This window comes from Anas platyrhynchos, chromosome 12 (assembly GCF_047663525.1).
Source record: "Anas platyrhynchos isolate ZD024472 breed Pekin duck chromosome 12, IASCAAS_PekinDuck_T2T, whole genome shotgun sequence".
NCBI lineage: Eukaryota > Metazoa > Chordata > Aves > Anseriformes > Anatidae > Anas > Anas platyrhynchos.
Genome location: NC_092598.1, coordinates 12733252 through 12753911, shown reverse-complemented (window position 1 = coordinate 12753911; position 20660 = coordinate 12733252). Strand labels below are relative to the sequence as shown.

Genomic DNA, 20660 nt, shown 5'->3' with positions numbered 1-20660 from the left:
CCGCTCCGACTCCGCCGCCTCTCCTTGGGGGTTTGGGGGGGGCTCTGCAGCACCCTGGGGTGCCCCATGAAGGGGGACAGAGGGGCTTGGTGGGGGCTCCCCCACCCCCCAGGGCATTCCCCTTCCTGCCCCCGCTCTCCTGCGGTGCCTTCCTCCCGTACCAGCCTCATCCTCACCTCGTCACCCTGCCCTTTGCCCCCTTCCCTTTGCACCCTCCCCTGCCTCCTCCCCGCGCCTCCATCTTACGGGGGGGGGGGGCGGGGGCTGCACCCTTGGGCTCCAGCACCCCATAAGGGCCCCCCCTTCCCCAGCACCCCACTTTTGGGGCAGGGAGGGCTCCGTGCTTCACCCCGGGGGGGGCTGCGGGCTCCAGCCTCGGTTTGGGACCCCCCCCGGAGCCCCCACTTGGGGGTCCCTTTCCCCGGAGGTCTCCCAGCACCGTGCCGAGGGGGGAACCGCCCCCGGGGTGCCCCCACGGGGGTCCCAAGGACCCGGTGCCCCCCCCGGGCTGCTCGGGGAAGCGGGGCCGGGCCGGGGGGGGGCAGCTCCCGGCAGCCGCCGCCGCCCTGACTCGGTGCCAGGGGAATCCCGGCGGCTCCGGCAGCGCCGCCCCGCTCCCAGCGCCGGGGGGGGGCTCCGGGAGAACCGGGGGGGATCTGTGCCGGTCCCCCCCATCGCCCCGATCCCTCCCGTTACCGGATTTAGGGGATCGGGGGGGGGGGGTCCGGCCCGGGTCCTCCCGGTTTTTGGGCACCCCCAGGGGCTCCGGGGAGGCGGGGAAGGGGGTGCCGGGCTCCGGGGGTTCCGTGCGCCCCCCGCGCACGGTGCCCGGTGCCCGGTGCCGGTCCCGGTGCCGGCCCCGCCCGCTGCCGGCCCCGCCGCCGCCCCCCCGACCGCCTCCCGGGGAGCCCGGCACGGCCCCGCCGCCACCGGGAGGGACCGGGACGGGGACCGGGACCGGCACCGGGACAGGGACAGGGACAGGGACCGGCACCGGGACCGGCACCGGCAGCGCCAGGTGGGCACCGGGGCGCACCGGGGCGCACTGGGGGGCATCAGGGAGGCACCGGGGGGGTAGGAGGGGGGCTCGCGTGGGGTTTGGGGAGGGGAGAGGGGGATTTGGGGATATGGGGGGTGTGGGGGGGACACCGCGTGGGGACATGGGGGGGGCACTGCGTGGGGTCAGGGCTCGGGGACAGGGCGTGGGAACGGGGCGTGGGGACATCCTGTGGGGTCAGGGCGTGGGGTTAGGGCATGGGGACAAAGTGTGGGGACGGGGCATGGGGACAGGGAGTGGGGACACCACGTGGGGATACGGGGCACGGGGACATCGTGTCGGGGTGTGGTGTGGGGACACCGTGTGGGGACGGGGCATGGGGACATCGCGTGGGGGCACTGCGTGGGGTCAGGGCTTGGGGACACTTTGTAGGGGTATGGCACGGGGACAAGGTGTGGGGACAGGGCAGGGGGATGTGTGGGGACACCGTGTGGGGATACAGCGTGGGAACAGGGCACGGGGACACCACATGGGGGCACGGCATGGGGACAGCGTGTGGGGACACTGCGTGGGGATGGAGCATGGGGACAGCATGTGGGGACATGGCACGGTGATAGGGACTGGGGACACCGTGTGGGGGTATGGTGTGGGGACACTGTGTGGGGTCAGGGCATGGGGACACTTTGTGGGGGTACGGCATGGGGATGGGGCATGGGGACACCACACAGGGGTGTGGGGACAGGACGGGGGGACATCGTGTGGGTGCACGGCATGGGGACACTTTGTGGGGACAGGGCATGGGGATGCTACATGGGGACAGGGCACAGTGGCAGGGCTTGGGGACACCGTGTGGGGATATGGCATGGGGACACCGTATGGGGGCACAGAAAGGGGACACACTCCGGGGACAGGACACGGGGCCATCATGTCAGGACACGGCGTGGGAATAGGGCACGGGGACACCCCGAGGGAGCATGGCCTGGGCTCCACGTGGGGACCTGGCAGGGACACTGCGTGGGGACACGGCGCAGTCCCCACATGGGGACACGTGGGGAGGGGGCCACCGCGTGGGGACGCAGCCGGGGGGACATTGCACGGGGACACAACAAGCCTGACCCCACCACCCCCATGGCAGGTGGCAGCCGTCGGGGGGGCCACCACCGAGCGCCGTCCCCTGTCCCCCATCCCCTGTGTCCCCTGTCCCCTTGTCCCCTGTCCCCCGCGGGCCATGCAGGCTGTGCCACCGCCCGCGCCCGCCGTCACCATGCACCAGGGCTACGCGGCCGTGCTGTGTGAGTATGGGCATCACCGGGGTGTCCCCATGGGGTGTCCCCACGGGGTGTCCCCAAGGGGTGTCACCGTGCTGGGGGGAGGCTGACGCGGTGCCCGCAGGTGTCCTGGCCGTGCTGAGGCTGGAGGCCGCCGCGCTGGGCGAGTGCGAGCTGGCGCGGCTCCTGCGGGACCAGCTGGGCTACGAGAAGCGCCTGCAGTACACGGTACCCGGCCCCCCCCCGGGCTCCCCGCACCCCAAGGGGGGCAGCCTCCGTTTATGGGGGGGCCCGGAGACCCCCCGGCCTCCTCCCCGCCAGCCCCCTTGTGCTCTTTTCCCCGCGCCCCCCGGTAGAAGCACTACTTCCCCGTCGGGTACACGCTGCGGGTGCAGTACGAGGAGGTGCTGAGGCCGGCCAACATCACCCGGCTGGTGAGGATGGGGTTGGAGGTTTGGGGTTGGGGTCTTTTGGGGTTGGTGGGTTGGGGTTCAGTGGTTGGGGTTTGGTGGTTTGGTGTTTTGGGGTTGGTAGTTGGGGTTTGGTGTTTGTTTTGGGGTTTGGTAGTTGGGGTTTGGTGGTGTGGGGTTTGGAGGTTTGGGGTTGGTGGTTTGGGGTTTGATGGTTTGGGGTTTGGAGGGTTGGGTTTGGTGGTTGGGGGTTTGGTGGTTTTTGTGGTTTTGATGGTTTGGGGGTTGGGGTACTGGGGTTGATGGTTGGGGTTTAGGGGTTTGGTGTTTTGGGGTTTGGTGGTTGGGGTTTAGTGGTTTTGATGGTTTGGGGGGGTTGGTGTTTGGTGGTTTGGGGTTTTGGGGTTGGTGGCTTGGGGTTTGGTGGTTTGGGGTTTTGATGTTTTGGGGTTTGGTAGTTCGGGTTTGGTAGTTGGGGTTTGGTGGTGTGGGGTTTGGTGGTTTGGAGTTGGTGGTTGGGGTTTTGGGGTTGGTGGTTTGGGGTTTGGAGGTTTGGGGTTGGTGGTTGGGGTTTGGTGTTTGGTGTTTTGGGGTTGGTGAGTTGGGGTTCAGTGGTTGGGGTTTGGTGGTTTTGAGGGTTTAGGGGTTGGGGCCTGGGGTTTGGTGGTTGGGCTTTGGGGTTTGGTGGTTGGGGTATTGGGGTTAATGGTTGGGGTTTAGGGGTTTGGTGTTTTGGGGTTTGGTGGTTGGGGTTTTGGGGTTGGTGGTTGGGGTTTTGGGGTTAGTGGTTGGGGTTTGGTGGGTTGGGGTTTGGGGTTGGTGGTTGGGGTTTGGTGTTTTGGGGTTGGTGGTTGGGGTTTGGTGGTTTGCAGTTTGGTGGTTTGGTGTTTTGGGGTTTGGTGGTTGGGGTTTTGGGGTTGGTGGTGGGGTTTGGAGGTTTGGTGTTTGGTATTTCGGTGCTTTGGTGCCGGGGAGGCCTCTGCCTCACCCCCCTGCCCTCCCCCCACCCCGCAGCGCGCGGGGGCGGCCTCGGAGGCCTCTCTGCGCTACCTCTGGTTCCACGTCAGCGCCCAGGCCGTGCGGCGGCTCCACCAGGTGCTCCCGGAGCAGCACCCGTCATGGCCCTACACCCGCGGCCTGGGCCGGCTGCTGGACGCGCTGGGCACGGAGCACTACGGGCACTACCGGCAGGTGGGGAGGGGACGGGTCGGGGACGGGAGGGCAGGGGGAGGGCCCCACATCTGGCATTGGTGGTTCAGTGGGAGAATTCTCGCCTGCCACGCGGGAGGCCCGGGTTCGATTCCCGGCCAATGCAAAAATTCCCCTTTTTTTGCTTTTTTTTGCTTTTTTTTGGGGTCGGTGCGGTGTTAACTCTGAAGCCTACTGATGGCCTCCCCGCCCTCCTGCCCCATTGCTGGGGACGGGGCGCTGCTGCTGGTGGTGGTGGGGGGATGTGGGGTGGGAGGTGAGCACTGGCTCTGCCCCCCCTGCCCCACTGCTGCCCCCCTGCCCCATTGCTGCCCCCCCTTGCCCCAGAACCAAAGGGGTGGGCGCTATGGGGTGCCCCACATCTGGCATTGGTGGTTCAGTGGTAGAATTCTCGCCTGCCACGCGGGAGGCCCGGGTTCGATTCCCGGCCAATGCAGAGATTTCCCCAAATTTTTTTGCCCCCCCAGTTCCCTAGTGGGGCCACCCCAGTGCTGATCCCTGTGGGATTTCCCCCCCCCAGCACCACCACCTCCCCCTGCACCCCACAGCTGTGGGTTTGGACCCCCTCAGGGTGGCACCGCCACGGTCCCCAGCCAGGTGGCATTTGGGGGGGTGTCCCTGTCCCCATTTTGGGGTGCCCCACACCCAGCACTGTGTGGGGTGGGTCAGCTTTTTATAGGGCCGTGGTGCCCCCCTGGGGCTGTGCCGTGTGGGGCAGGCCTTGCTGCCCCAGCTGTGTCCCAGTGCTGTGGGGTGCCCAATTTAGAGGGGGAATGGGGACGGGCAGACCCCACACGTGGGGCAGGGCCGTGGGCGAGCCCCGTGGGGTGCCCCACATCTGGCATTGGTGGTTCAGTGGTAGAATTCTCGCCTGCCACGCGGGAGGCCCGGGTTCGATTCCCGGCCAATGCAGAAATCCCAAAAATTTTTGTCTCCTATATTCCTGGGTGGGGAGACCCCAGGAACCCATCGCTGCTCCCCCGCACCCCACAACTGCAGATGTGCAGCCCCATGGGGCGCCCCATGGGGACAGCTCCAGCTTTGCTATCCCAAATGGCCGCGGCGTTAACTCTGAAGCCTACTGATGGCCTCCTGCCCTTCCCCACTGCAGGACTCCCGACCGATTCAGCCCCCTCCCCGCCTCCCCCAGACCCCTTTTCACCCCAAAACCCTTCCGTGTCCCCCCAGAGTGAGGTGGCGGCGGCGGTGGCCGAGCTGGTGCAGCGGCTGCACAGCGGCGAGCGGCGCCCCAAGGCCGTGCGCCCCAAGGCGCTGCTGGACAACTGCCTGCGGGTGCTGCGGATGCTCTTCCAGGCTCCCTGTGAGTGGGGAAAAGGGGGTCCGGGGGGGTCCTGGGTGCTGCCCCCCCTCGCTGACTCCCAGACCCTCTGCCCAGGTCAGTGGGGAGCCACGGAGAGCGGCGGCGAGGAGGGGAGCAGGCGAGGAGGAGGAGGAGGAGGAGGAGGAGGAGGAGGAGGAGGAGGAGGAGGAGGGTGAAGGGCGCGCCGGGGGGGCTCTTCGGGCATTTCGTGTCCTTTTTTATTTTTCTAGTCTGATTTTTTTTTTTTTTAAATTTTTATTTTTTATTCCTTCTTTTTTTTTTTTTCTTCTTTTTTTTCTTCTTTTTTATTTTCTTCTTTTCTTTATTTTCTTTTATTTTCTTTTATTTTCTTTTTTTTCCCTTTATTTTCTTTTTTCTTTTTTTTTTTTTATTTTCTTTTATTTTCTTTTTTTTTTCTTTATTCTTTATTTTCTTTTATTTTCTTTTTTTTTTCTTTATATTTCCTTTTATTTTCCTTTTTCTTTATTTTTATTTTTCACTTTCCTTAGTTCGCACTTTTATTTTAAAATTTCTTTTAGCTCTTTAAAAAAATTCCCCCGTTTTTTTAACATTTTCCTCCCGTCCCGGTCTTCGTTAACCACTTGGCGGCGCCCAGCACCGATTTGGGGCGTGGGGGGGCGAGGCTGAAGGGCGGAGCCGCCGCTCCTCTGCCTCTGGGGGGGGGGAATTTGGGGGGACACCGGAGCTGCCCCATGGACATCGCGCCCCAGGGACCTCCCACCCCATAGACATCCACCCCTTGGACGTCCTGCCCCTATGGACACCCCCTCCATTGGCATGCTGCCCCATGGACCTTCTGCCCCATAGACATCCCTCCCCACCGTATGGACACCCCCCCACACCCCATGGACAGCCCACCCCATGGACCTCCTGCCCCATGGCCATCCCGTCCCATCAACCTCCCGCCCCCATGGATGGCCCTCCCCATAAACATCCCACCCCATGGACCTCCCACCCCATGGACCTCCCACCCCATAGACATCCCTCCCCATAGACATCCTACACTATAGATGCCCCTCCCCATAGCCATCCCTCCCTATGGACCTCCTGCCCCATAGACATCCCACCCTATGGCACTCCCTCCCCATGGGCCTCCCACCCCATAGCCATCCTGCTCCACAGATGTCCCCTCCATAAACTTCCCCCCCATTGCCATCCCTCCCCATTGACGTCCTCCCCCACTGAGACATCCCACCCCATACCCATCCCTCCCTTATGGACCTCCCATCCCATAGATGTCCCTCCCCATAGACACCCTACCCTATGGCCCTACCTACCACCCAATGGACATCCCTCCTTATGGATGTCCTACCCCATAAACCTCCCACCCCATAGATTTCCCACCCCATAGACCTCCCACCCCATAAACCTCCCACCCCATAGATCTCCCACCCCATAGACCTCCCACCCCATAGACCTCCCACCCCATAAACCTCCCACCCCATAGATCTCCCACCGCATAGATCTCCCACCCCATAAACCTCCCACCCCATAGATCTCCCACCCCATAGACCTCCCACCCCATAAACCTCCCACCCCATAGATCTCCCTCCCCATAGATCTCCCACCCCATAGACCTCCCACCCCATAAACCTCCCACCCCATAGATCTCCCTCCCCATAGATCTCCCACCCCATAGACCTCCCACCCCATAAACCTCCCTCCCCAGCTCCCAGCCCTTCCAGCTATGGGGCCGGGTGGCACAGGACCTCCTTACGGCACGGTCCCATTGTGGCCGTGGCCATTTATTGCTCTCCAGCCCCGGGGGGCCGGGGGGGGGTCGCCCCCTCACCAGGGCAGGCTCTGCCCCCGCCAGTCCCAGAAGGTGCCGTTGCTGGAGGCCGAGAGGCCGGCGAGGACGCGCAGGACGCCCTGGGTGCTCTCCTCCATCGTCACCGGGCCCTGTGGGGACAAGGACAGCGGCGCTGAGCCCCCCCCTGTGCTCACCCAGAAGGGGGCCTGAAGCTCGGCGTCTCTTTTTTTTTTTTTTTGGAAAAAAAAATCCATTTTTGGGTGCAATAAAATGTTTCCATGAGGCTATAGGGCCAGGGGGAGGCTCCCGGCCTCTCCAGCCTTCTTTTGGGGCAGGATGACCCCAGTTTGGGGTGGCGATGCCCCCACGGCTGTTTGAGGGGCTGGTGGAGCACGGGGCTGGGGTGCCCTCTGCCGACACACGGCCCCGCTGGAGATGGGAAAGTAATGCAGGAAATGGGAAAATAATACAGGAAATGAGGAAATAATGTGAGAAATGGGGAAATAATGTGAGAAATGGGGAAATAACGAGCGGTTCAAGGGAGAACCCAGGACTGTCCCCGTGCTGCGGTGGCACGGAGCCTTTGGGACACGGGTGGGGAGGGAGGGCCATGGGGTGAGATATCCATGGGGGCTGTGTCTGTGGGGTGTGATATCCGTGGGGCACTGTGGCTGTGGGGTATGAGAGCTATGGGGCGTTAAGTCTATGGGACACAATATCTATGGGGTGCGACATCCATGGGGTGTGATATCTATGGGGTGTGATATCCATGGGGTGCGATATCTATGGGGTGCGACATCCATGGGGTGTGATATCCATGGGGTGCGATATCCATGGGACACGATATCTATGGGGTGTGATATCCTTGGGATATGATCCCCATGGGGTGTGATATCCATGGGGTGTGATATCCATGGGGTGTGATATCCATGGAGTGAGATATCCATGGGGTGCGATATCTATGGGGTGCGACATCCATGGGGTGTGACATCCATGGGCTATGCTACCCATGGGGTGAGATATCCATGGGGGCACCACATCTATGGGGCCTGGCACCCCCGTGCCTCTGTGCCTATGGGGCACGCCGCCCCCACCCCTCACCTCCTGGCGCCCCGGCGCTGCCTCCACGTCCCCGGGGTCGATGGCGACGCAGAGGATCCCGCTGTGGCCGTACTGCAGCGCCTGGCACTTGGTCAGCATGTTGAGGGCCGCCTGCGGGGACAGCGGGGGGTGAGACCCTATGGGGGGAATATTGGGGTCACCTCGCACCCCAACCGGGCCCGTACCTTGCTGCAGCGGTAGGAGACGTCCTGAGCGTCCCCCCAGGCCGCCGCCACCCCGATGGAGCCCATGGCGCTGGAGACGTTGACCACGGCCGCGCGGCTGCAGCTCAGCCCCTGCCCGCGCCCGGCCTGCGCCGCCTCCTGCAGCAGGGGCAGGAAGGCCTTGGGGGAGGGCACGCAGTCACCCCCAGGCCTCCACCCGATAATTTTGGGGTGGGGTGGTCCCACCGAGCCCTACCTGCGTGACCTGCAGGGGCCCGATGGTGTTGGTGGCGTAGAGCAGGGCCATGTTCTCGGCCGTCTCGGCCTGCAGCGTGCTGTGGCGCCGCGCGCCCGCCGTGTTGATCAGGAGGCCGAGGCCGGCCCCGCGCAGCTCCTCCCGCACCCGGCCCACCGCCGCCCCGATACTGCCCGCGTCTGTCACATCTGAGAGGGGACAGCGTGGGGACACCACAAGGACCTCGTGGGGACACCAACGGGGAAGCCATGGGGGCAATTCCACAAGGACACCCATGGGGACGTCCATGGGGAGGTCATGGGGACATCCATGAGGAACCCATAAGGGACAACTCCACGTGACACATTGGGACATCCATGGGGACACCCACAGGGCGTCAACACCACAAGGACACCCATAGGGATACCTACTGGGACAATTCCATAAGGACACTCATGGGGACACCCAAGGGACACCCAAGGGGACACCCACGGGGACAACACCACAAGGACACCCATAGGGAAACCCATAGGGACAACTCCACATGGACACCCACTGGGATACCCACAAGGACATCCATGGGGACACCACCACAAGGACACCCCCAGGGAACCCATAGGGACAATTCCATAAGGATACTGATGGGGACACCCAAGGGACACCCATGGGGACACCACCACAAGGACACCCATAGGGACACCCATAGGGGCAATTCCACAAGGACACTCATGGGGACACCCAAGGAACACCCACGGGGACACCACCACAAGGACACCCCCCAGGGACACCCCCAGGGATGTGCTGGTGGCCCTGGGGGTTGCCCCAAATCAGCTCCCCGGGCACTGAGCGGCCCCGGCTGGGGGGGGACAGGATTTTGGGGACAGGGCTTTGGGGTGCTGGCACCTACCGAGGGGCAGGACCACGAGGTTGGGGGTGCCCAGAGCCAGCTCGTTGAGGGCCTGAGGGAGGAACGGGGCTGAGGGGGTGGCACCAGGAGCCCCACGGAGGAAGGTGTGGGGCAAACGGTGCCGGCTGCTGCGCCCTACAACTCCCACCCCACCACCAAAAACCCCACCACCTTCTCCAAAAACATCCCCACCTCCTCAACCACCTCCACCACCACCATCCCCACCACCACCTCCCCCATCCCTCCCACCCCCCGTCACGGTGACCCCCCCCGGTGTCCCCACCTTCCCGTCGGGGTCGGTGCAGGCGGCGAAGAGGCGCCGCGGTGGGCTCGGCAGCTCCAGGAAACGTTTGACCAGCCCCAGCCCCACGCCACCGTCACAGCCGGTCACCAGCACGTGCTGGGCTCCGGGACCCTCCATTGCTTCCCTCCTGCCCCACAGCTGCCCCACAGCTGCCCCACGGCCGCCCCACGGCGCCGCCGTCACCACCACGCGTCCGCCCCCAAACCCTTGGGAAACGGCCCCGTAATTGTCGGGGTGGTGCCGGGGACGCCCTGGGAAGGGTGGGGAGGGAGCAGCAGCGTCACCCCACGTGGGGAGGGTCCCCACAGCACCCCAAATTTTTTTTGGGGGGGAGACAGGGCCCCCCCCCGGTTCCAATGGAGGCGCAGACGGGGCTAATTACAGTACAACCTTTATTAATACTGGAATCTTCACAGTGCATTCGTTACTCGTAGCAGTGACTATTTAAACCAAGGGCTCGGGGTGGGGGGTGGGGGATAGGGGACGTTACCACCAAAAAAAAAATAATAATAAAATTAAAAATTAAAAAAAAAAAAAAAGAGGGGAGAAAAGAAAGAAACGTGGCCGAGGGGGCGGGGGGAAGCGGAGGAAATAAATTAAAAAAAAAGAAAGTAAAGGAGCGGGTTAACAACAGCACCAGAAAAGTTACTTCAGTCGAAAGACAATTTTTTTTTTTCTCTTTTCCAAGGAATTTTTGCTCTCTGTACAAAATGAGAAGGACTCTTCCCCCCCCCCCCGCCCCCAACCCCGGACGTTTGTCACTTGTCATCAGCGCGTGGGGGTCACGACGGGGGGGCCGGGGCCGGGCGGTGGCTACGAGGTTACTCCTAGGCGGGGGCGAGCTATGTACAGGGGGGGCTGGGGCCGGGCTGTGCTGCCCCGGGGCTGGCGTTGCCCCCCGAGGGATGGGGAGGGGGACGGGGATGGGTCCTGCGCTGGGGAGGGACTGGGGGGTAAAGGGTGAAAGGGAGAGGAGGAGGAAGGGCAGGGGGAGGGAGAAGTTGGGAGAGGAAGAGGAGGGAGCAGGGAGCAGAATGGGCTGAGGAAGGGGGAGATGGGGAGGGAGATGGAGGGGGAGATTGGAAGGCAGATGGGGAGATGGAGAAGGAGGTGGGGAGGGAGATGGAAGAAGAGATGGGGAGGGAGATGGGGAGATGGGAAGGGATATGGAGGGGGAGATGGGGAGATGGAGGAGATGGAGGGGGAGATGGGGAGATAGGGAGGAGGGGAGATGGAGAGAAATGGAGAGAGATGGAGAGATGGAGGGGGAGATGGGGAGATGGAGAGATGGAAAGAGACGGGAGATGGAGAGGGAGATGGAGGGAGAGATGGAGAGAGAGATGGAGGGGGACATGGGGAGGGAGAAAGGGAGATGGAGGGCAACGTGGGGAGATGGGGAGGGAGATGGAGCAGGAACAGGAGAGCGCAAGACACGGGTGCGAGACGGGAGCGCACTACGGAATTAACGAAAGGAACCCAAAAACGTGAGGAAGGGAAGAAAAACGAGGCGGGGAAGGGCCCAACGCAGGCGGTGACCAGCGTGGTGAGGACGGGGCTGGGGGAAGGGGAGGGGGCGCCGTGCCCTGCTGCGGCCGGGGGTCCCCGCGCCCCCTTTTGGGGCTCCCATCCCCACGCTCCCCGCCGTGTGCCGCCGCTGCCGCCGCGTCCCCGCGGGCACCATCACGATATCCGCGGGGCCGACCTGTCGTTGGTGACGGTCCTGCGCAGGCGCACGCCGCGCCGGATGGCCACCAGCATGTCTTCGGCCGGGGGGTCCATGGCGGGCGCGGGGGGCGGCGCGGGGGTCTCCTCCAGCGCGGTGGGGAAGGGGAACTGCCCCTCGCCCAGGGCGCGGGCGCCGGCCACCAGCTCGCCGATCTTCTCCACCAGGCTGTGCCGGTTGGCGGCCAGCTGCCGGTCCTCCTCATCCTCCTCCTCATCCTCCTCCTCCTCGGCGGCGCCGGTGCCACGCGGCGGCGCCGCGCCGGGGTAGACGGGGATCTCGGCCGCGCCGCTGCCGCCGCCGCCCCACGCCGTGTTGGGGAGGCTCAAGCGTTTGGGCGAGGCTTTGGCAAAATCCACGGGGCCGGGCGAGGCGTCCTCGGCGTAGAACACGCACTCCTCGCTGCCCACTCGTGTGGGGCCGGCGTAGGCGGGCGAGTCGGGCACCGTGGGGGTCTTGACGGGGACGATGGGCGGGCGGATGGGGATGGGGCCGGCGTTGGAGAGCGTGCGGCGCACCGAGGGCTTGGTGGAGGGCGTGCGGCGGATGGTGGCCACCCCTGGTGTGGTGCCGGCCGGCAGGCTGGTGCCGCTGGGCAGCCCGGCGGTGGAGGCGGGGCGCTTGGTCTGGATCATGCGCCGGTAGTTCTGGGCGATGTTGCTGTTGCGCGGGATGGTGGAGGACTTGTCGAAGTCGCTCTGGGGCTCGCACTCCACGTCGCCATTCACCGAGTAGCAGTCGTAGTCGGAGCCTGCGGGGACCGAGCCGGGGGTCACGGGCGGCCCCCCGGGCACCTCCGTGTGCCGAGCCACCAACGCGATGCTTCGTGGCACAACGGCCACCACCGGTGCCATCAGCTCTAACTTTGGTGGCCAACTTGGCCCCAAAAAACACCCAAAGGGTCCCCTTGCTTTGCGCTCCCACCATGTGCCGCGGCACCGTGCGCACCGATGGGTGTGAGCACCACCTCCATGCGCCCTTCCCACCCCCAGCCCCAAATTCACCAGCTGCAACGAGGTGCCCCCCTCCTCCCCACCCCGTGTTGGTGCAGGGCCCAAGGAATCGGGGCCAGGCTCGTGCCCTCTTGCGAAACAAGAGCGAAGCCTCGCAATGGGAGCGACGCAACCGGGTGGGACCTCGGTGCCCACGCGGGGTGGGGAAGGCAGCGCCTCCTGCTCCACCCTGCCGCCAGCCCAGCGCCTCTCACGCAACACCAGGGGTGCAAACCCAGCCTCGGTGCCCCCTCCCCAAAGCCCGGGGATGCTACAAGGCGCCCTCCACCCCACAAGTACCTTGGGAGGGGATGGTGTCCTCGGAGCAGGACGGGGTGGTGGTCTGCGTGCTGTAGCCGCTGGAGTACTGCAGCGAGTCCCGGCTGCTCTTCTGGTGCTCCAGGCTCAGCCCCCGTGTCAACACCATGGCCAGGTCGCTGGCGGCGGGGGACACCTCCTCGCCGTGCTGCGGGGGCGAGGCAGCTCCGTCAGCCCCCCCAAGGAGCCCCCCAAAACCACCCCAAGAGCCCAGCACCGCCGCGCTCACCCCCCGGTACCTTGGCGGCGATGGTGGCCGGCGACATTCGGGGTCTGGGGGCGTCCTCGGCGCCCATGCCCGGGTAGGCGCCGGTGGCTGAGCCCACCTCGGCCTCCCGCAGGTGCTCCACGCGGTCCTTGCGCCGCTGCAGGGTGCTGACGGCGGGCTGGTCGTAGGGGCTGGCCTTGGACCAATCCTGCAAGCACCAAGGCACGGGGTGGGCACGGGGCTCGGGCACCGCGGGATGGAGGCGAAGAGGAGGAGGAGGAGGAGGAGGGCGGTGAAGGCTTCACCCTGGGGGCCGTGGGGGAGGGAGGACTCACCGAGGTGGGCGAGCTGCACTCGCTGACCGACTGGCACGTCTCCGAGGCCTCCGAGGACGCCGAGCTGGAGGACTTCTGCCGTGCCCCAGGTCCAGGAGCAGCAGCGAGCGCAGGGGGGGCAGAGAGCGCACCCGGTGAGGCGGTGCCGTGCCCACCGCACCCGCTCCCACCCCGGGAGGTCCAGAGGGCCCTGGGGCATCCTCGGCACCCAGGATGGGGAAAGCATTTATCTGGGGATGGTACCAAAGGTCTCCCCAAAAGCTTGGGGTGATTAGGACACGGGGAGGGGGCACAGCATCCCCCACGTTCGCCTCCCAAGCGTGCACCGGGGGATTGCGCCCATTTTACAGATGGGAAAACCGAGGCTGGGGAGCTCCATTTCCCCCCTCTCCCCCTCCTCCGCCTCTCCCCGTACCTGGCTGGTGATGTCCGAGGGCATCGGGGAGGGCGGCTTGGAGTAGGCGGCCTCCTGCTGCGAGATGAAGCCGGAGTCGTGCGAGGAGACGCTGGAGAGCCGGGTCCCCGCGCTGGCCGGCTGCGCCAGGCTGCGGTAGCGGTAGGTGGAGGAGGGCGAGCACGTCTGAGCCCCCCCGGGCCACGGGAGCCCACCCTTGGCACTGCTGACACTGCTGGGGGGGGCGCGCCGGGGGGCGAGGAGGGCAGAGGAAGGAGAGGAGAGCTTGAGAACAAGGCTTGGCACCCCCTTGGGGGTGGGGGTTCTGGGACCAGTCCCTCGGCGTTACTGGGCACCAGTTGGGCACCCCGTAGCGGGAAGGCCGCACCTGCACATGCTGGATTTGCGGGAGCTGGAGCTGCTGGGCGAGGACGGGGGGGTCTGGTAGGACCAGCTGTAGTCGGAGCCCTTCAGGTCCTTGATCACCTGCAGCAGGGAGCGGGTTGGAGCCCCCCCTGGGCTTTGTCTCCCCCCCTCCCCATCCCACCCCGTGTCCCCCCCCCCCCCCCACTGACCTGCTCGCTGGCGGGGGGCAGCTTGTGGGGCTCGGCGGTGAGCACGGCCAGGTCATCGATGATGCCCTGCAGGTGGGTGATCTCCCCCAGCATGGTGAGCTCCCCGTTCTGTGCCGGGCGAGGGGAGGGGGCCATCAGCACCTGATGGTGGTGGTGGTGGACCCCCAAAATAACCCCCCCCCCTCCCCAAAGGCTCACCACCACGGGCTGCAGGAAGGCGATGAAGGTGCAGAAGCGGCCCCGCTCCTCGATGAGCGCCCGGCGCACCGCCTGCTTCTCCGTCTCCTCCAGCAGCAGGTACATGTCGTTGACGTCCTGCAGCGCCGTGTCCAGCTGGGGCTGCAGGTCCCCCTTCCCTGCCGGGGGGACACCGGGGGGGGGACATGAAGCATGGCTGTGTCACGGGCTGGGGGCCCTGACCCATCCCCTGGGGAGGGTGAGCCGCCGAGGGGTGCGGATGGATGGGGACGTGGCCACCCAAATGGGGACACTGCTGGATGGATGGGGACATGGACATCTGGATGGGGACGTGGTCACCCAAATGGGGACATCACCACCCAAATGGGGACATGGCCATCTGGATGGGGACACGGCCACCCAAATGGGTACGTGGCCACCCAAATGGGGACATCACCATCCAAAGGGGGACATGGACACCCAAATGGGGACACTGCTGGCCAGATGGGGACATGGCCATCTGGATGGGGACACGGCCATTTGGATGGGGACATTGCCACCCAAATGGGGACGTGGCCATCCAAATGGGGACATGGCCATCTGGATGGGGACGTGGTCACCCAAATGGGGACATCATCACCCAAATGGGGACATGGCCATCTGGATGGGGATATCACCATCCAAAGCAGGACGTGGCCACCCAAATGGGGACGTGGCCACCCAAATGGGGACATCACTGGCTGGATGGGGACATCACCATACAAAGGGGGACATCGCTGTCCAAAGGGGGACACTTCTGGCTGGGTGGGGACATGGCCATCTGGATGGGGACATTGCCACCCAAATGGGGACATCACTGGCTGGATGGGGACACGGCCACCCCAATGGGGACATGGCCATCCGGATGGGGACATGGCTACCCAAATGGGGACACTGTCATCCAAAGGGGGACATCGCCATCTGGGTAGGGACATGGCCATCCAAACGGGAATGTGGCCACCCAAATGTGGTCATGGCCGGCTGGATGGGGACATGGCCATCCAACTGGGGACATTGCTGGTTGGATGGGGACATCTCCATCTGTATGGGGACATTGCCACCCAAATGGGGACATGGCCATCCAAAGGGGGTCATCGCTGTCCAGATGGGGACGTCATCATCCATATGGGGACACTGCCACCCAAATGGGGACATCGCCATCCCCACGGATGGTGGTGATGGGGGGGGGGTGAGCAGGGCAGAGCGCGGATGGACAGACGGACAGACAGACAGACAGACAGACAGACAGACAAAGCCCCAGCAAAAGGGAAGAGCCGGGGGGGTGAGGCGGGGATGGGGGGGGGGGACACGGGGGTGACATCTTTAGGGGGGGGTGTCCTTGGCTTTCGCCCAAGGTGGGGGGGGGGACACAGATAAGGAAGAGCAGAGGTGGGTCTGGGGGGGGGGGGCAGCGGTTCACTTACCCAGCAGCTCTGTGGGGAGGAGGAGAGGGAAGGAGACAGAGAGAGAGAGAGAGAGAGCTGTGAAACGCCGGCCGGCCCCCCCCCGTGCCCCCCCACCCCGCTGCGACCCCCCCCGCTACCTTTTCGAGCCTTTTTCTGCAGCTTGAGCGTGTCCGAGGACTTCTTCTTGATCTCGTGGCGGGCCCGCTTGTACTCTGCGGGCACAGGGGTGGGGTGGGACCCAGCATCCCCCCCGCACCCCAAAAAGCAGCCCACGCCCCCCCCGGCCCTAAAAAGCACCCCCCCACACCCCCCCACATACCTTTGGCGTGGTCCTTGTCCAGCTGGTTGGCAGCTTTCTTCCAGTCCTCGATCCTGTCCTGCAGGGGGGTGATCAGGCTCTCCATCAGGGCGCTGCGGCGGGGGCGCAAAAAGGAGGAGAAAAGGTGGGAACGGGGCCGAGACCACCCCCCCCCGTGGGGATTATGGGGCGGGGGGGGAAAAAAAAATCCCCGGGGGGGTTCCCAGCTTGCCAGCGGGGCACCTACTTGGTGAACTGCCGGAGCTTGGCCTCGATGCTGCGGTGCCGCATGCACATGCGGGTGAGCGCGGAGCCGATGTCCCGCGTGGCCCCTGGGGATTTGGGGGGGGCAGAGAGGGGCTCACTGAGAGCCGGGGGCAACCAGCGGGGTCTGGGGGCTCCCCCCCCTGCCCATCGATAGCCCCCGAGGGGCTCCGTGAGCAGCATATTTGGGGGGCGTCGCAAAGAGGCCGCCCCCGTTTGGCAGGCAGAGCGCCGTTCACTCTGAAGCCTAATGATGGCCACGGGGGGGCAGCGCCGGCCGAAATCCCTGCCCGGATTTTGGGACACCCCAAAAAGCCCTGGGAGAAGCCTCTGAAACCAGCTCTGGTCCCGCAGTGGGGTCTGCAGGGACACCCCACAGCCCCCTCCTCCCCATCCGCCCCCCACACCACGTCCCCCCGGCCACCTCCGCCTGGGCGCCTGCAGCCCCCCCGGAGCCCCTCGGCGCCCCTAATCCCACTGCTGGGGGCTGGGAGACAAATCTGGAGCCTTCCTCCACCTCCTCCTCCTCCTCCTCCTCCTCCTCCTCCTCCTCCTCCTCCTCCTCCTCCTCCTCCTCGCCAGCAGCTCCAGATGGCCGGGGTGCCACCGGCACCATCTGCTTGGCAGCCCAGTGGCGCCTGCGCGGGGGCAGCCCCAGCCCGGGGGGGGGGACACACACACGTCGCCGTGACCCCCCCCCGCCAGCAAACCCCCCCCCACCCCGTGTCCCCCCCCCCAGGTCCTACCTCGGGTGTTGGTGGCCATGTCGGCCACTTTCTGGAAGGCATCCAGGAAGGCGACCGCGGCCAGCACCGTGGTCCTGGGGGGGGGGACAGGGACACCAGTGTCACCCCACAGGTGGGGGGGACATGGATCTGGCACCGTGCCCCCCCCCGGCACCCCCCTGCTGAGCGCTCACCTGAGCTGGGAGTGCAGCTTGGTGGCCTTGGAGTTGAAGTCCTCCCAGATGGGGTAGGAGCTCTGCAAGGGGGGAGGCGGCGTCAGACCCCAAACCTCGGGCACAGCCCCCCCACAGCCTCCCCCTGGGGGGGCGCGGGCAGCTCGGGGACGGGCTGGTGGCCCACCACCCTTTTTCCCTGCCCTCCACACCCTAAAATTTCCCCCTTCCAGCCTAGTCCTTTGGAGACCCCATCGCAGGGCCGGGAGGTGAGGCTCAAAGGGACAGGGACAGGGCGCAGGGGCCGGGGGGGCCCTCCCGGTGCCATCCCAGTAAAACCAGTCCCAGCGCGAGGCCGTCCCAGTGCCGGGGGTGTCTTGAGGTCAGTCCCAGCGAGGCCGATCCCGGTGCGAGGCCATCGTGGAGCCACCATCGTGGTGGGGCCGGTCCCAGTGCCGTTAATCCCGGTGCCACCTCGGCGAGGCAAATCCTGGTGCCAACCCGGTGTCACCGTCCCCGTGCCGTGTGTCCCAGCGAGGCCATCCCAGCGAGGCCATCCCAGCGAGGCCATCCCGGTGAGGCTGTCACGGCGAGGCTGTCACCACGAGGCCATCCGATGGCAGTTCCAGCCTTGTGAAGTCCCTGGAGGTGGCCATCGGCGCCCTGGTGGCACTTCTGCCCCGTTTGGGGACAGGGCTTGCGCGGAGCGGGGACAGCGCCAGGTTTGGAGCCCTCGGGAGCTCCCTTTCCTCGCGGGTCCCTCCGGCACGGTCACAAGGTGTCCCTTGGTGTGTGACATCCATCGGGCCACAGCCACGTCCCCGGGCCACCTCCGTGCCCCGGCCACCCGGGACGGAGCCGTGGGGCTGGTGTCACCGTCCCCATCCCTCCGGGGCACCGGGTGGGAAGAGGACGCGGATGAGGCCAGCAGGGACAAGGACAACGGGGACAAGGACATGCCAAGGTCACCTGGGGACGCCGTGCGCAACGGGGGAGCCCCCACGGACAAACCCAGCGGCACCGAGACCACCACGGGGCTGCGCTGCCCTCCTGCCTCGAGCCACCAAAGGGGGGGACAAAAAGCCACCGGAGAGCCCCCAAAGCCACCCAAATCGGGTCCCTCTGCCCCGGTGTCACCACCGCAGGTCCCCGCCGTGCCGGGCACGTCACCGCGCTCCACACCAGCACCAATTCCGTCCCCTGGTCCCTCTGGTGCCCCGGGACACCCACGTGGTGACACCGGCACCGGTGGGGACGCTGCGCCCGGGGGGCCTCCGGTGCGCAGCAGGAGCGCAGCCGAAGCTGCAGCAGGATTTTTTTTCGGTTTTCTGCCCTTTTTTTGGTTATTTTTTTTTTAGCCTCCAGTCACCATCATGGAAACGGAGCCAGCCTGGCCCGCCGGTGCCCAGCAGCAGGGTGAGGGGCTCCTGCCCCCTCCCCAGCGCTGTCCCCACGGGGGTGCCACCGGCACCGGGATGGTGGCTCGGGGCCACCGAGGGAACGGGGAAACTGAGGCAGGGGCTGCCCAGGAGGGGGGTGAAAGACATCGGGGTGGTGAAGAGGGGGGAGCCCCAAACCCAGCCCCAACCTTTTGGGGCACGGGAATTTCGGAGGCCGTGGCCAGCTCGGCCTCCCCGTCCTCCCCCAGCACCGCAGCCCCCGGGGGCTTTGGGGTCACCTCGCCACCCGTCCCCGTGCGCTATGGGGATTTTCTCGCTGGGGGGGCTTCCTCCCCCAAAAATCCCCCGTTCCCAGCCCCGTGGGGACACGGTTGGCCCCCGAAGGGGTTAACCTCCTCCTCGGCGAGGCTTTTTATTTTTTTATCCCCCCTCCCCTGCCTTGGCAATGACAGCATTGTCTGGCCGGGGCTGCAGCAGGGAGCGGGAGGAAGAGGAGGAGGAGGAGGAAGGAGGCAGCTCTGTGCCCCCCCGGAGCGCCCAGGGGCAGCAGCCCCAGCGCTGGGGCCGGGCAGCGACAAATTCCTCCCCCCCCCTTAAAAAAAATAAAAAATAAAAAATCCCCATTTTGGTTAAATCGAGCCAAAAAAATCTAATAATAAAAATAGAGAAATAAAGCTTTTTTTTTTTTTTTTTTTTTGGGGGGGGGGCACCCAGCCTTGCTCCCGGGGGAGGGGGAAACCCGGGCACACAAAGGTCCCCCCCCCAAAATCGGTGCCAAGCAGGGGGGACCCAAAGGGGGTCCGGAGGGGAGGGGATCAGAAAGGGGGGGGGGGGGGGCTCCGGTGGCAACCCCGGGGTGGAGCGGGGACCCCCCCGGTGGGGATAAGGGTCTGGGGGGGGGATGGGGTGGGGGGGGGCCCTACCTTCATGTCGTTAATGATGGCTTGGAAGAGCCCCCCGAGGGCTCCGCACTCCTTCTCCGCCGTCTCCATCGCGGCGGGCGCTGCGGCTGCCCGGGGCGGGGGGCGCCGCCGGGGGGGGGCGCGGGGGGGGCCAGGCTCGGGATTGGGATCGGGATGCGGCCAAAAGGGGTGTTTGTTTTTTTTTTTTTTTGGGGGGGGGGGGGATTTAAAAAAAGGAGGGGGCTGCGACGGCGGCGGGGCCGGGCCGGGGCTGGCGGCGGCGGGGGGGCGCGCAGGGCATCGCCCCCCCCCCCGGGCTGTGCGGGGGCCCGGCCGCCCCCTTTGGAGGAAAGGGGACAGGGAATGGGATCGGGAATGGGACCGGCACCGGGAATGGGACCGGGAATGGGGCCGGGGAGCGGAGCGCGGAGCCCCCGGGGCGGCGGCGGGGAGCGGGGCGGAGCGGGGCGGGCTCCGGAGCGGCACATGCGCCGCCCGCCCCCCCCCAAAGGGGAGGGTTATGGGGGGGGTGATGGGGTTTTTGGGGTTGGGGGGAGGAGAGGGGATCCTCGGGGATGCCTGGGGTTAAGGGGGTGGGGGGCGAGGTCAGCGCTGGGGGGTGGGGGGGGGATATTGGGGGGACCCCCCCTACCCGGGGTGGCCTCTCCAAGGGGTGGGGGGGGATCTGGGGGGGGGGTGTGGGGGGGAAAGGGGTTTAGGGGGGTGTTGGGGATGGGGGGCGAGGGGTGGTTTTGGGAAAAGGGGGAGCCAAGGGATGCTCGGGGCTGGGGGGGCTCCCCAAGGGTTTGCCCCAGCCGGGGGTCCCACGCCTGGGTGCGCCGCGGGGATCCCCGGGGGGCTCCATGGGTGGTTTTAGGGTCCTGAGGTTGGGAAGTGTGGGAAACCCACAGGGAGACCCTGCCCTGGGGGTCTGGGGGGGGGGTGGACGGCACCAAGGTGCACCCCGAGGGGTGCTGGGGGAGCTGAGCCTGGTTTGGGACCACCAGCAGGGCATGGAGAGGGCTGCTGCCCCGATATCCC

At 65.7% G+C, this 20660-nt stretch overlaps 3 protein-coding genes and 3 non-coding genes across 7 annotated transcripts; 4 read left to right on the top strand and 2 right to left on the bottom strand.

The window, feature by feature from the left end:
• The first annotated feature begins 272 nt into the window (after positions 1-272).
• On the top strand, positions 273-6645 carry IL34 (interleukin 34). The gene is made up of 7 exons (XM_072043744.1): positions 273-1018; positions 2133-2289; positions 2390-2493; positions 2622-2699; positions 3690-3866; positions 5073-5205; positions 5715-6645. Exons 2-7 carry the CDS (start codon positions 2226-2228, stop codon positions 5750-5752), a joined length of 594 nt encoding a protein of 197 aa, XP_071899845.1. The 5' UTR covers positions 273-1018; positions 2133-2225; the 3' UTR covers positions 5753-6645.
• On the top strand, positions 3920-3990 carry TRNAG-GCC (transfer RNA glycine (anticodon GCC)). Its single transcript has one exon. It is a non-coding gene; the product is annotated as a tRNA-Gly (tRNA).
• Positions 4250-4320, top strand: TRNAG-GCC (transfer RNA glycine (anticodon GCC)). The gene has a single exon. It is a non-coding gene; the product is annotated as a tRNA-Gly (tRNA).
• On the top strand, positions 4726-4796 carry TRNAG-GCC (transfer RNA glycine (anticodon GCC)). The gene has a single exon. It is a non-coding gene; the product is annotated as a tRNA-Gly (tRNA).
• A 336-nt stretch (positions 6646-6981) lies between the features above and the next one.
• On the bottom strand, positions 6982-9989 carry LOC110354736 (C-signal-like). The gene is made up of 6 exons (XM_027466204.3): positions 9670-9989; positions 9387-9438; positions 8501-8688; positions 8266-8424; positions 8081-8191; positions 6982-7128 (listed from the first exon to the last, which is right to left on the bottom strand). Exons 1-6 carry the CDS (start codon positions 9805-9807, stop codon positions 7015-7017), a joined length of 762 nt encoding a protein of 253 aa, XP_027322005.2. The 5' UTR covers positions 9808-9989; the 3' UTR covers positions 6982-7014.
• A 76-nt stretch (positions 9990-10065) lies between these two features.
• Positions 10066-20065, bottom strand: MTSS2 (MTSS I-BAR domain containing 2). Of its 2 annotated transcripts, none has more exons than XM_038185538.2 (14): positions 19641-20065; positions 17339-17400; positions 17166-17239; positions 16403-16487; positions 16177-16268; positions 15995-16069; positions 14434-14591; positions 14236-14343; positions 14049-14146; positions 13682-13892; positions 13267-13341; positions 12963-13139; positions 12706-12871; positions 10066-12164 (listed from the first exon to the last, which is right to left on the bottom strand). In XM_038185538.2, the coding sequence occupies exons 1-14, from the start codon at positions 19707-19709 to the stop codon at positions 11371-11373; spliced, it is 2244 nt and encodes a 747-aa protein (XP_038041466.2). In that variant the 5' UTR covers positions 19710-20065; the 3' UTR covers positions 10066-11370. The 2 variants fall into 2 exon arrangements, with proteins under 2 accessions (XP_038041466.2, XP_038041465.2); XM_038185537.2 differs by having other exon boundaries at positions 13682-13895; positions 19641-20064.
• Positions 20066-20660: the final 595 nt, after the last annotated feature.